This window comes from Sarcophilus harrisii, chromosome 2, assembly GCF_902635505.1.
Source record: "Sarcophilus harrisii chromosome 2, mSarHar1.11, whole genome shotgun sequence".
In the NCBI taxonomy this organism is placed as follows: Eukaryota; Metazoa; Chordata; class Mammalia; order Dasyuromorphia; family Dasyuridae; genus Sarcophilus; species Sarcophilus harrisii.
This window is the reverse complement of record NC_045427.1, coordinates 351,303,649-351,318,033: the sequence shown is the minus strand read 5'-3', so window position 1 is coordinate 351,318,033 and position 14,385 is coordinate 351,303,649. Positions and strand designations below refer to the sequence as shown.

At 36.8% G+C, this 14,385-nt stretch overlaps 1 protein-coding gene across 2 annotated transcripts in view; it reads right to left on the bottom strand.

The window, feature by feature from the left end:
• Positions 1-381: 381 nt before the first annotated feature.
• RAD50 (RAD50 double strand break repair protein) overlaps positions 382-14,385 on the bottom strand; it is an 82,962-nt gene continuing 68,958 nt past the window's right edge. For both annotated transcript variants that reach the window (XM_012549910.3, XM_003756482.3), the window contains exons 23-26: positions 13,485-13,570; positions 12,055-12,197; positions 7,597-7,730; positions 382-719 (exon numbers count right to left, since the gene is read on the bottom strand). In XM_012549910.3, the coding sequence (XP_012405364.1) occupies positions 533-719; positions 7,597-7,730; positions 12,055-12,197; positions 13,485-13,570 (550 nt within the window). In that variant the 3' untranslated portion in view covers positions 382-532. The remainder of the gene's footprint in view (positions 720-7,596; positions 7,731-12,054; positions 12,198-13,484; positions 13,571-14,385) is intronic.

Below are 14,385 nucleotides of genomic sequence, written 5' to 3'. Positions count from 1 at the left end.
AATACAGACTCCTAATTCAGGAAACTGTTCAGCAAACTGGTAACAAACTCCACAGCACTTGATTATTTTCAAAGCACTTTCTTACAGGATCATTTTAATTCAAAAAATTCAAAAAACCTCACTGGCAGAGGTAAGTAGGACTTCAAAACACCCACATTACTTACAAGGAAACTGAGGCTCAGAGAGAGAAAGGGACTTTGCTAAAGTCACACAGAGTTACTGACAGAGTTGGAACTAGAAGCTCCCAGGGGATGGCTTTACCTCACACTATACAGTATCTATTGGTCACATATTACTGCTTCTCTTACCTACCAGAGCAAACACATGCTTATCTAAAATCCCAATGAAGCATTCAAAGAATTAAAAATAAGACAAATGCCATTTGAAATTAAATTTGTCATTTTTATTACAATCAAACTGCATAGAAATGTTCAGAAGTCAGGCCTAGTCTGCTTAAGGCAACTAGCAGGTTCTTGTCATTCCTGCTTCCACGTCAGAGACTCTCTCAAAGAGAGCGCTACTTAGAAAGACTTTAATGAACAGAAGAACCTAGGGAGCTGACATTACATTTGATTATCTCTGAGCACTGGTCGATGTTCTTTCTAATCCTGTAGAATTTCTCCACATACTCAGAACGACCCAAAAGCTCTACAAAGTCTTCATCATGAGTGATCACAAGAAGCTGGAAGTTGCGTTGTTGGGAACGACTTTTTATTATTCTGGAAGGAAATATTTAAAACATGTTATTGAAGATACAAGAATTTTTTCTCCACAGCATGTACTGCGTCTCCAAGAAGCCTCTTCTCTGCTGTGTCAAGTCAATAATAATATCTCCCCTCAGACCTTTCACAAAACTTTTTTCTTAACGCTCTACACTACATGTTATGATACATTACATCTGAGTGCCTCATGCTGCTAAGAAAATGTAACCTCTTTGAGGTCAGGGATTAAATACTAAAATCCTGAAAAAATATCTGTTGTATTATATGGATATCAGCAAAAACAGGCTGTCTTTTGTGTTGTTCACAAAGTGTACCAGTATGAAGACAACTACATGTTTTCCCAACTAATGTCTTTCAGTCTCTCCTGCTGGAAAGAAAGATGGGGGTCCCTGTCTCTACAGAATAAGATAAGAGCCAAGATGAGGATGAGGGATGAAGAACCCTTGTATTACATTTTGAAGGATGTTGACAAATTAGGATCACAGATTTATATATAGTTCATTTGACAACACAGGAAACTGAAGCAGTTAGCTGAGTTGCCCAAGGACTAAGTGGCAGGTCCAAGGGGACCCAGGTCTCCTGACTCTAAATACAACTTTTTACTACGCCATGTTGCCTCAAAAGTTAGTAAGTCACAAACTCCAGCAATTCTGGCCCAGAAATTCTAACCACTATGAAGCGATTAGGAGAAAAAAAAAAAAGGAGAGAGAGAGAGAGATTTAAATACCCAGCTTCATTTAACTCATAGCTTGGTCTCACTCATGCTCCTTGCTTTGGGAATTTCCCAGACCTGTCTGCTTTTTTTTTTCTGGTGATGTTTAAAAATAAAATTACAGATGGATGGGGGAATAACACAAGCCGTCCCCAAAGTTTTCTTAGGAGTTGGGCCTACTTAGAAATGAGTCCTGAACAGTTATCAGATGCATCATTACTATGACACACAGAAGGTAGGTGAGTAGGCGGGTTGGGAAAATTTCTGTATTTCTTTGTGGGGAGAAGCTGAACACATAGGTTAAGAAGCTTGCTTAGGTTTACTGGGGCAACATGAAATTTCAGAAAAATGCTAAACCATGCCACAGATAGGGGTGTGAGGGATGGCTGTCTTAATCTAGAACATTGCACCCAAACTCAGCCAGTACACAAGATAACAAATGATGAGAGGATAGAGAAAGTTCTATCAACAACTATTCAACTCTTTGTAAGCACAAATGTTTTACTCTGTCTCTAGAACATGGAGGTGTGGGCTACGGGGAGATATCCTGTCAAACATGCACAACATCAAAATCAGGAGATCTACAGGTAAGGATGTGTTTTTTTGAAATGTGCATTTCTGCACATATACAATTTCCCCAGTATACATCTAAGCATATGAAAAACAAGTTCTGCCCTCACCCCTCACAACACAAGACAAAAATGGAAATAAATTTGTAATCTCTATGTAACATTACTATTTAAAGTTATGCTTATTCTGAAGCTGTGACTGTCCACCTAACATACCATACAGTGCCATAAATGAGTTATTGCTTATTTTCATTTTTTTGCCATCACAAACTTTTAAAAAATGGAAAAATATGTTAATTTTTGAGTGTGCATAATGTATTTTCACTGAAATTCTACTCTGTTGCTGTATCCTGGAGCCATCAGAGTACAAACTCTAATCTAGCATGTCCCACCAGCCTGAACACCTTCAACTCCAGAGAAGCCTTGCTAAGTGCAACATTTCCTCATCATACACGCCAAGGATGATCAAGTTTTTGACCACAACAACTCTCAGAGACCATTTACCAAGTTAAAGAGGGGTTGTGATCTGCTGTGGGGGAGAGTAACGATATCTATGAAATCATCTATTCTTGAAATATTTAAATGTTTACTCCCTCACCAAACCAAAAATGTTATTTCAAAATAAGGACTTCATTGATCTGATAGAAAAGATTCTAGCCACCAACCTGGTAGAGACTGGAAAGTATATTGTTAAATCAGTGTTCATTCACATTACTCAAACTGACAAATATTTGGCTAAAGAGATTAAACTTTTTTTAAAGTTAAATACCAATTAGATATTCAGGTAAAATCAACTCATCTTGGGATTATGCAACAGTACATTCTACAGTTTTCTATGAACATTCCCATGCAAAGAAATTTAATTCATCAAACATATTAAAATGCTAATTATGTTCAAGTTAAACAAGGCATTATAGAGTAATTGGGAAGACTTGAGATCTCAATTTCTCTTGATTCACTCTGGTTGTGTGTCACTAGGCAAGTCACCTAAGCCCTCAGCAACCTAGTCAATTCTTTTCAATTCCAAGTTGTAAAGAAGTGGCTGATCTGCACTGATCAAGAGAAATTCCTCACTGGGAGCTCCCTAATAAAATTACAAGTCAGGACCAAAGAAGGGTGAGACACAACCGTTCTGGGGAGACACAACAAATAGTCCTTGCATTCAAAGGATTTAACATGTACAGGGAGGGAGCAGGGTTAGAAGGCATGCCATTAATAAGTCTAAGAAAAATCAGGGAGGGGAAGAGCACAAGGTATGATCTGATATCAAGGTAAGAAACCAGGGTGTAGTGGGGCAATCAATCTGCCTCCATCGTGCCTCTCCTAACATTCTCTTTTCTCTGTTCCCATACTCTAACCCATCTATCCTGCAGGGGCATCAGAGCTTCCCGACTGTTTCTCTGTCTCCTAGTCCTAATTCACTCCCATCTCTTTCATCATTGCTATTCTCACTCTCAATGTTCCCCCTTAAGCCTCAGGACAGTTGGGCTTTCCTGATCAACCTGGCTGACAGCTTTCACCTCTCACCCCCCCCCCCCCCCCCCCCCCCCCCCCCCCATTCTCCTTATTAGGAACAGAAATGACGATAAGACCCTGTGATTTCAATGAAAGAGCGAACAACTTGAGGAAAGAAGATCCCTCTACTGTTGTAGGACAGCCTGTATGGTAGAGGGAGGCCTTGAACCCAGGTCTTCCTCTCGGCTCTGAGGTCATCTCTCTACCCACTTCACCATATTAACTTTCATTTTCTTTGTACTAAACTGTCCACATATTGCATTCCTCGAGTAGAATGTCAATATGAGAAAAGGAAAACTGAGGATAAAGAGAGCAAGAGCACCTTGCATTTAACAGCTGTTTAACCAACATGCACTTTGGTGCCTGGTCTGAGGACAGGAGTCAGAGTGGAGAAAATGACTGAATTGTTGACAAACCTATTCAGAAAAGGAGAGTGTCAGGAGGACAACCAAGGCCTGGCAAGGCCATGTGGGCTAAGGATAGGCTCTGTCAAAAGGATCTTTTGTATTTTAGTTTAGGGACAGAAAAATCTGGGAAGATTTATATAAAGGTCTACAGAACGAAGCAGAACCTGGGGAACAATTATACAGTGACACAAAACTGTAAAAAGGAAAGAACATCAAAAGATTTAAGAACTTTATCTAGATGACTGGTTATTAAACATGTTTCCCAACTTTTGACATAGAAGTGAAGATTGATCAATGAGACATATGTTTTCATATATAACCAGTGTATGCATTTTTTTTTCCTATATGACTATAGGTAATTCTTACAAGAAAATGCTTTTAATCTTTTTTTTTTTTTTTTTTGGTGGGATGGGAACAGGAAAATAGAAATGCAAAGGAAAAAAAAAAAACCACTAATGAAACATTTTAAAATACACAGAAAAATAGAAAGAAATTCAGAAGGGAATAATACAAATAAGCAAGGCAATATTATTACTACTACATTAAATTTAATAAATACTTTAAAAATTAAATCTGCATATAACAGTATTATGGGCCAGAACTTGAAACAAGGTACTAAGTGGAATCGAGGAGTGGAAATTAGTAGGAGAACAACTATGTGGAATACTACAATGATACTGGACCTGACTCAACTTCCAAAGAAACACTTTATACATATAACTTAATACAATTGGCTTTAGGAAATTATATAAGTTACAGAATAAGGAAAAAGATGAAAGTGCAGGAGGGGGAGGAACTTGATAAACTAGTTGAAAAGGACAAAGAATTAGACAAGAAAGGAGTTAAAGTACAATTCTGAGTGGAGCTTCACAGCAGAAGCCATTAGGGCATTCCCCATCTCATGACCCTCCCTCCTCAATTAACCCTTCATGGTGGAGGGAGGAGGCAGGGGACAGTGACACCATCAGCATCACCTATGAAGCACCTTATGTTAATATTACAAAAGGCTAAAAAAGGACAGAATAAATCTGATTTAATAAATGCATACCCTGTGACTGAAGAGCTTAACTCTTCAGGTCAAGAAAGGAGAAGATACACTCCTTTTGATCTGGAAAAAACTTAAGGATTTAAAAAAGGGTTGCACTCTTTATGGGGCTACATTATCTTATGTTAAGATGTTACTAGATTGGCTTATGAAATCTTAACCCCTAGTGATTGGAAATCCATAGCAAGGACATGTTTAGAACCTGGACAAAACTTGTTGTGGCTTTCTGAATATAGTGACTTATGTAGATAGAATACAAGCCCAATGAAACAGGCAAACTGGAATCAATATACAAGTCACCTTTGACCAACTATCAGGTGTCCGTATGCAGACAATTCAGCACAGACTAATTAGCCCATAGCAGTGTATGAGCAAATTGCTGCTGTTGCAATAAAAGCATGGGGTTCCCTCCCATGAAAAGATGGAGGGGAAGCCTTCACAAAAAAAGAGCAAGGTCCCAATGAACCTTTTGCTGATTTTGTGGGACATTTGCAAATAGCTGTCACAAGAACTACTGAAGAAAATGCAGCTACAAGAATAATGATCAAACGAAATGGCTAAGGAAAACGCCAATGTGGTTTGTAGAAAAATTATATGGGGACTACACAAAGATGCTCCTTTAGAGGAAATCATAAAACGCTGTGCCACAGTGGGCACAAATGCTTATTATACCCAGACTATGACGAACATGGGAAGACAGGGTCCCTCTTGGCAAGGGACTTCTAGAGAAAATCGTCGAAGTTTTCAGTGTGGAAAAATAGGACATCTGAAAGCCCAAAGTAGGTATAGAGATAGAGTGAGAAGACAAGGTGAGAGAAGACCTAAAACCCTATGTCCAAAATGCAACAAAGGAATGTAGATTGATCCAGGGAAATGAGAGGCAGGGCCCAGCTCCAAAAGATCATACAAAAGACGGGTGGGGCCTGATGGCAGCTGAGTATACACCCAGAGAGTCTTTAGAAGTTCAGGACTCTAATGTGATCAATCAGTAAAAAAGCTATCACATGGCAGAAAGGGATTACAATTGGGGAGAATATAGGCTTTTTAACCCAACAGAAGGGCAGTGTCCAGTGAGAGCAGCTCTAATGTAATTGCCAGATGATGAGGAGAGACTTAGAAAGAGGTAAATAGAAGGGACTAGATAGGTTAATTGCTTGGGAGAAAGGGTTTTGCTTATATCTCTACAGATGCAGAAGGAATCAGATGGGTGCCAACGAGCACCTGCAGACAGAAAAAGAGAAAAACCTTGAAACAAAGGAGAAGACCTAAAAAACATCTGACACTGAAAAAGCATGACTGATAATGAGCCTGTTAAAGAACTTTAAAACCAGCAGGAATCATTGGATTTCCTGAGATAAAAAATTGTTGATAAGACTGTTACAGAACTTCAAAACTTGCAGGAATCATTGGATTCCCTACACACGTGATGTAATGGACAATAGATTCCTTTTGGACTATTTCTAGGACTTATGGACATGTATAATTCCTCATGTTGACTCATGTTATTTGTTACATCACTACTAGCCTGTGCTATATTGCTATGTGCTTATGTAATTTATGTAATTATGTGTAATATCTCCCATTCTGATGGATTTATGTATACCTGTTTCAAAGTGAGATCCTTCAGAAACCCACTAATCTGATCTGATTTCCCTTTTCCTTTGGTGTTTTCATCTCCCTTTCTGAAATATCAGGGCTAAGGATATTTTATAGTGTTTTCACCCCTTTTTTGAGCAATCAGGGAAGGCATGATCACCTCCTTTTTTGGGGTTCTCACCTCCTTGAGAAGTCAGGGAAGTTATGACCACCTATGTTCTAAAAACAAAAGAAAGTGGGAGATGTTATGGGCCAGAACTTGAAACAAGGTACTAAGTGAAATTGAGGAGACAATGGTTAAATCTAGTTTAGCATTGATTTAATCCTATAACAAATAATGGTTTCTTAGTGATATAATGATTGGTTTATACTCAAGTGTAGAGCCAGGATTCATTAGAGAAGCTGTCAGAGGCAGAGAAGGACTGGCAGCAGGAGCTCAAGCTCTCAGAACCAAGGATAGTGATAGGTCTCTAAGAAAAGCTAACTGGGCCCCGGGAAAGGAAACAAGATTTTGAAAGAGATAATAAAGGATTTGGACTTTAACATGTGGCTGTTCTTGTGATGATTACTCTGAACTGAAGCAAAGGCAGTTCCCAGAGACCCAAAGAAACTGAACCAAAGAGAACATTACATAACAGATTCATATTTTGATGTACAATCCTCTATTCATATTTTTTGTTATTGGTAAAATTCATAAAAAAAAAGAATAGAATCAGAGAAAGGGGAAAAAAAACTTTTCTGATGATGGCCCAATGTGTGTCCAATTAAGAAATACATTAGCTGAATATTTTTTCAATTTCCAACAGGCAAGCATTCATATTGAAATAAATCAAAATCTTCATAAAGTCTCTAGTTTTCTCTCAAAGCCTATTTTAAATGAGAATTTACCTTTCTTGATGTTATTTAAAAGTAATTGTTATAAACCTACCACTATACCTCTCATTTTCCTTGTACTAAATTGATTTGTGTATAAATGTAATAATATGTATGCATGTTTTAAAAGATAATAATAAATGTAATAAACACTTACTCCACCAGGGCATGTGCAAGAGATTCAATGTTTTCTCTATCAAGGTTTGTTGTAGGCTCATCCAACGCAAGAATGCCACAATTCAAACAGAAAGTTTCTGCGAGGGCCAAGCGAATGATAAGAGAAGCAAGCACCTGAGGGAAAATCAATAACAGAGTTGAATGTAAAAAGAAGAAAAAGGTCTTGTAACATGAGCCTGGAAAACAGACCACTGTGTTTCATAGGCTCAAGGAAATATCACAATTGTCATTCCCAATCAAAGGGCCTTAGGAGATGATAGAGACTTCAAATAACCATTCAGGTCATATTCTAGATAAACCAAAGTTGATAGGAACTGTGTTGCATCAAGGAATTATACTGAGAATCTAATCCTAGCAGAGAGGCACAGTGATATAACAGAGAAAGCCAGCTTTAGAGTTAGGAACACCTGAATTGAAATTTTGTCTCTAACATCTACTAGTTGAGTTGTTCTAGACAAGTTAATTAATCAATGACCTTTAGCAACAGTGGTCATATACCTCAGTGGAGAAAATTTTCTCATTAGGAGTTCCCTACATCAAGGAATTCATAGGTCTATGTAGAAAATAAGAAATTCCAAAATAATACCAAATAGAAATTATGGGAGAAAAATGAGTACATAATGCTGAACCTCCCAAAGATAAGGATGAGATAAAAATAGTAGCTAATAGAAACCCATGAGCAGATTCTTCTTAAGATCCTATTGACCTGTATACTTATTGTGTATCTAATTTATATTTTAATATATTTAACATCTACTGGTCATCCTGCCATCTAGGGGAGGGGGTGGGGGGATAAGAGGTGAAAAATTGGAACAAGAGGTTTGGCAATTGTTAATGCTGTAAAGTTACCCATGTATATATCCTGTAAATAAAAGGCTATTAAATAAAATAAATAAATAATTAAAAAAAAAAAAAAAAGATCCTATTGACCAGTGATGTCAAACTCAAGCAGAAACTGGCCACTTAACTATATATAAGGATTCATGCAATCACATAATTGACTCAGAAAATTATATATTAACATAATCTATCTCATACTGTATTTTTATTTTGTAAAATGTTTCCCAATTACATTTTAATCTGATTCAAACTACACAGCAGTATTATAGGTTGCATGCAGTTTTGGGCATTTGACACCTCTGCTTAGATAATTGTGAGCCACTGGAAGATCTTTACTAAGGACAGTGACATGAACCTACTCTTTAAAGGTAAAGGACTTGCCCAAAGCTACCCAGCTGAACCAAGAGCTCTTGATGACTTGTCCAGATCTCTTTCCAATATAGCAAGCTGTCACTCAAGTGGTATCTAATCACTACCAGGAGGCCTGATTACATCACTCATATCTGTTTTCCAATTTCCTTAAAGGTGGTTACTAAAGAATATCACTGAAATGTGCGAGACAAAACTGACAACGTATTAAAAAAAAACTCATATCTTGAAGGGTCACTACAATTCTTCGCCCTCAGAGTCAGCAGTCTGCTTTGATAAATACATAATCTCTGGGTTGGAAAGGATATCAGCAACTACCTTAGTTCATAGCAGTTTCTGATGATTCTTCCTATTGCTACCTTTCCTAGAAACTGTTGTGGTTGTCACTCTTTGTCACTTCCTTGGGATATGGGCTCCATTTTATAGCCATCTTTCTGCCTCATAAGGTTAGGGCAGTATTTACAACTGCCCTTTAACTGGAGTAGTTTCTTAACCAAGACCCAATACAAACATATAAACAGTGGTTGAACATAGCTGACATATAAGCAGTTATCTAAATGATAAGTCTGATGACTTCATATCCAATCTGAATAGAAGAGATGAAAAAAAACAGGTAAAAGTGCTTAAACCCATCTTTAACTTGTAAAAGTCATAACAATTTTGCACTTATATACAAGCAGGAATTAGTTGTTTTAAGTTTCAGCTGCAATTAGAAGTTTTCAAGTTTTTTATTTCCAGAGAAACCTCTATTCTTCAGCTAAAATGGAAATGCAGAAAATTTTTCCTGTTCTCAGAAACTATTTGAAGAAGTGAAGTTTATGAGCATTAATAAGCCAAACTTGAGAGCTTCTTAAGAAAACAAAAATTCAGTCAATGTAGATGATAATCTCTGGATGTTTAAAATTCTCATAAAAAACGCTTGACACAAGTTACATGACTCAGGAGTCTGCCACAGGGCAGAATATATCTAAGTTGTAACATGTGGAAAGATTTTATAACCTGGGGATTATATATGCATGAATATCTAGAAAGGCAGGCAGACAAATTCTATTGATCATATACTACAGGCAACTGTATGTCCTTGATTTTCCTAGACAGTTCCAAGTCGGGGCAGCTAGGTGGCACAGGGGAGAGAGTACCAGCCCTGAACACTTGGACACTCAACACTTCCTAGCTATGTGACCTTGGGCAAGTCACTTAATCCCAATTGCCTCAGCAAAAAATAAATAAAAATTTTAAAAAAGAAAGGAACATAGAGTTCATTTTAAACCATTTATCATGTTGTCCTCAGCAAAGGAAAATGGCTATTTATTTTCTTTAAAGATAAAAAGATTTTGTTGTGACTATTCCAGTCCAGGCAGAGTTCTAATATTTTTAATTCCAATTCTTCCAATAAAGTAAGATCACAGGTACTACTTTATTGCCCTTTAATCTTTTACATCTCTTTTAGATTCTTTAATATTTGCCACTTTTTTCTTAAATAGTAGTTAAACTGAATCCAGTGATATCTTCTATGCCAGATCCAATGATAACAATGTAGCCTTAACCTCTGGATTTCTGTAAAACTTCTTTTGGATATGCAAACTGTTTCCTGGCTCAGACATCATGAAATTCATGCTAGAAGCAGAAATAATTATACCTTAACCTTATGGATATTTTGGGGGATCTTGAAGGGATGGTATTTATAGTTATCTCACCAAATTCATTATCTGTTTATAGGCAGATACACTCTTAGGTAAATGTGAGTGAAGCCAATGTACTGGAGACATTGTCAGTAAGTCCAAAGGTTCAAACATGCCAACTAGCACTCCTACTTTTTCAAAAAGTACGAATTTAATTTAATACCTCATTTGTTACCACTAGGTTTCTGGTTTGCTAATATGACTAATTATGGTTTCCTAAACTAATAAGAACCTGTAAAGAAATGAGAGTGGCAATAGGCACTAGATTTGGAGTTAAGAGAATCTGGTGTCAAATCCTAACTTACATGTAGTCCTCTCAGTCTCAGTTTCCTCACCTGAGAAATGAAGGGCCTTTAGGGTCCCTTCCACTTCTAACACTTTGAACTCATAATCTAGTTCTTTTGCATGTCTATCTTGTAAACATTTTTGGTTACTGCTACTCATAATAGAGTTTTCAGCATCTTATGGCAGTTTACTTATGACTTGTTCCATATCCTTGTCTGACTTCATTAATATGATAATTAGGTTTTGTTGGTTTGTATATTTTATATTTTTACAGATACTCATTCATTTCCTTTGCTGACAAGGTCAGAATCCAAGAAGATCTTGACAGTCTAGAGCACTGGATTAAGATTCAACAAAGATAAATATAAAGTCTTATACTTGGGTTAAAAAACATTATCATGGTGTGAAGTGGTGGGAAAGTAACAAAAACAATGTAACTTCAGGATGAACTAATGAAGGCCAAATTTACAGAGAGAAGGAGACAGCTCACTTATGGACTGCTTTATTTAGTGTTCTGTTCTGGGTAACCTAGTTTAAAAAGGGTATTGATAAGAGTAAACAGGAAGCTGAAAGGTGTGCACATTATAAGAATATAGTAGTTTAAAAACAATGGGGAGGTTAGCTTGGAAGTTTGAATCAGAGAAATATTAGAATTATCCAATAGGTTGTCATGTAGAAAAGGGATTAAACTTGTCATATTTGGTTTCAGAGGGCACAAGCAGCAGCAAGGGACTTCAAGAACACCAACAATTAGAGCTATTCCAAAATCAAATGTGCTCTATTATGAGTGGAGTGTTCCCCCTAGGTGAAGGTCTTTGAACAAAAGGCTGGCTTTTGGGGGGGGCCTCATAGAAGGGATTCCTTTCAGATCTTTCAGATATGGCTGGGATTAGATAGCTGCTGAGATTCCTTGAAACTCTAAAATTCTATGATTCTGGGAATTCTGTTTTGCAGGCATTTAAATTTTGCAAATTGCTTTATATATATTATCTCCCTCAGTTCTTACTACCTTTAAAGATGCATATTACGATTATCCCCATTTGATGTACAAGAAAATGAAGACTCAAAAAGATGAAGGGTCACACAGACATAATCAGAGAGGAGAGGAAAATCCAGATATCATCTGCCTTTACCTTCCAGGCTCCTACATGTCTGGATCACAATTTATATTCCTTATTTTTGCTTAGAAAAGATTGCAAGCCCCGTTGTTTCCTTTTAATTTATTTTTATATGGAATGACTAAGACAATTCTATGTATTTACCTTTTGCCCAGCACTGCATCGTCCTCGCATGTCCAAAGCTGTGTCTCCTTTTATCATCACTACTCTATAATTGTAATTCCTCCTTTTATCAGAAGCTGATATGTTTTCATCTGTATCAGATCGAATTTCTATATATTCAATATCTGAGATAGTTAAAAAAGAGTATGAGAGAAAAAAAAATTTTGTTGTTGTTGAAGAGAACATTGAGCAGCATGAGAATTATCCAAAATAATAATAACAGCTCCCTACTGCCTCTAGAATCAAATCCAATAGCCTCTGTTTAGTTTTTGAGACAATTCATACCCTGACCCCAGCCTATCTTTCTGGCTTTACTGAACATTATTCTTCTCTGGCCGTGTGATACCTTGTAACATGCCATCATCTCTTGCCTCAATGCCTTTGCACTGTATGCCCCCATCCCTTCCCTCCATTGCAGAGAACCTCTCTCTTCCTTCAGGACAGTGTTCAAAGAAGGTCAGATACCTTCTACATGAATCAGCCTTTCTGCCCTCCCCAAATATTTGCATTTATTTTCTTTATATTTATCTATATACATTTAAAGATGTACTTGTCTCCCCCAATGAATGTAAGCACTGTGTGTGAAAGGATTGCTTCATATCCTCAAAGCCTAGAGTCATGCCCGACACAGAGTAGGCACCAGTTGATTGACTATAAAAATTCCCAAGTGATTTTAGACAAGTTAGATGAGATGATTTAATTAGTTTTAATTAGCAAAAGTAAAGTGGCACTGTCAGTTTCAAAATAAAACATTTTTATGTTTCTCTTAAAATCTGAAGCTGAATCTTTTTAAAACTGACTGCCAAAATCAGGAAGTAGTAATCACATGATACCAAAAATAAGGTTAGGGAATGGGGCAACCTTTTTGCTCTATCAATTTCCTCACAATGGTTTTTTTCTTATCTGAGTTAAACTTATCCATATCTACATTCTTCGAAAGAACACAAGCCCAAGCCCTTTTTTCCTATTACAGCTCAGGGTAACTGTTATATGCACCGTAGTCAAATTATGTAAAGTCTGACTGGGTTGTGAACAGAAAATTTTGCCTTATCTTCTTAGTATAGGATCATACCAAGATAAGAAGTCTTATGAATTCTCAGAAAGTAAGTTAGTGGGAAAGTAGGAAGTAATAATGGAACAGGAGTAAGAAGAAAGAAGCAACAGAAGAGGAATAAATAAAGGAATGGGACCAGCTCCAAATCCTGGAAAATAAAGAGTCTCAAAAAATGGCTCATTTAAGATGAATGGCATGTAATATAAATATGAAAATTCAAATTAGCTTGGGTGTCAATAATGCTAGGAATGTAGGGAAGATAAAGTTTGGATGATACTCAGGGAATGGTTAGAGCAGAGCTATAAAGGGTGGAATAAAATTCCTGATAAAGAGTATCAATCAAATAAATATGAATTACCTTGGCCTCGGTAGGTACTTCTCCAGAGATCACGAATAATTTTATTGATTTCTTCCATTTTCATGCCATGAAACTTCATTATTGCACTGAAAAGAAAATAATTAGCCAGCAAAAAAAATTATTATCATCAACCTTTAATTATAAAACAACTCCATCAACTTTCTTTTACTTGATACAAGTCTCTACTCATTCCCCCTTCAGGAAATGTTAAATTGGTTAGCTTTGTTCCAGGGACTACTGAGTCAACTAAGAAATTTAATTTTTTAAAAATTGCTTCTCTGGTATATATCATAAACGTTTTAGGAAGTGTATTTATTCCTTTCAAGAAGTTTTTGCAGAGGTAGTTAGATGGTGCTGTGGATAGAGCAACAGCCCTGAAGTCAGGAGGACCTGAGTTCAAATTTGGTTTCAGACACTTTAACTAGCTGTGTGAGCCTGGCCAAATCACTTCATCCCAAGTGCCTCACCAAAAAAAAAAAAAGAAAGAAATTTTGCCTAAGTTACAATATATTATTGGAGGTAAAGAGAAAAGTCTCTTATCATGGGTGTAAAGTACAATAATTGCTGGATGAACAGTCTTTCTAGGGTTGAAACCAGGTCAGGAGGAGAACTAAGATATAGATAACTAATTTGCAAGACAAGTCCCTATTTTCATACTGTTAAGGAGAAAAACCATACCAGAGCTCATACTTAAAAGAGTCACAGAATAACATTTCTTATTACTTTTCCAAATGAAAGTCGAGGTTGTTGGGGCTCCTGAAGGGATTTCTTCCTTACTGTCACCAATAGATGGAAGATCTCTAATTTTCAAATCAGAACAGAGTGAAGACCTCCACTAAACAAAAAGCAGATCATCTGCTTACTCCTCTGACTAAGCAAAAGAAACAATTTTTAATAAGAG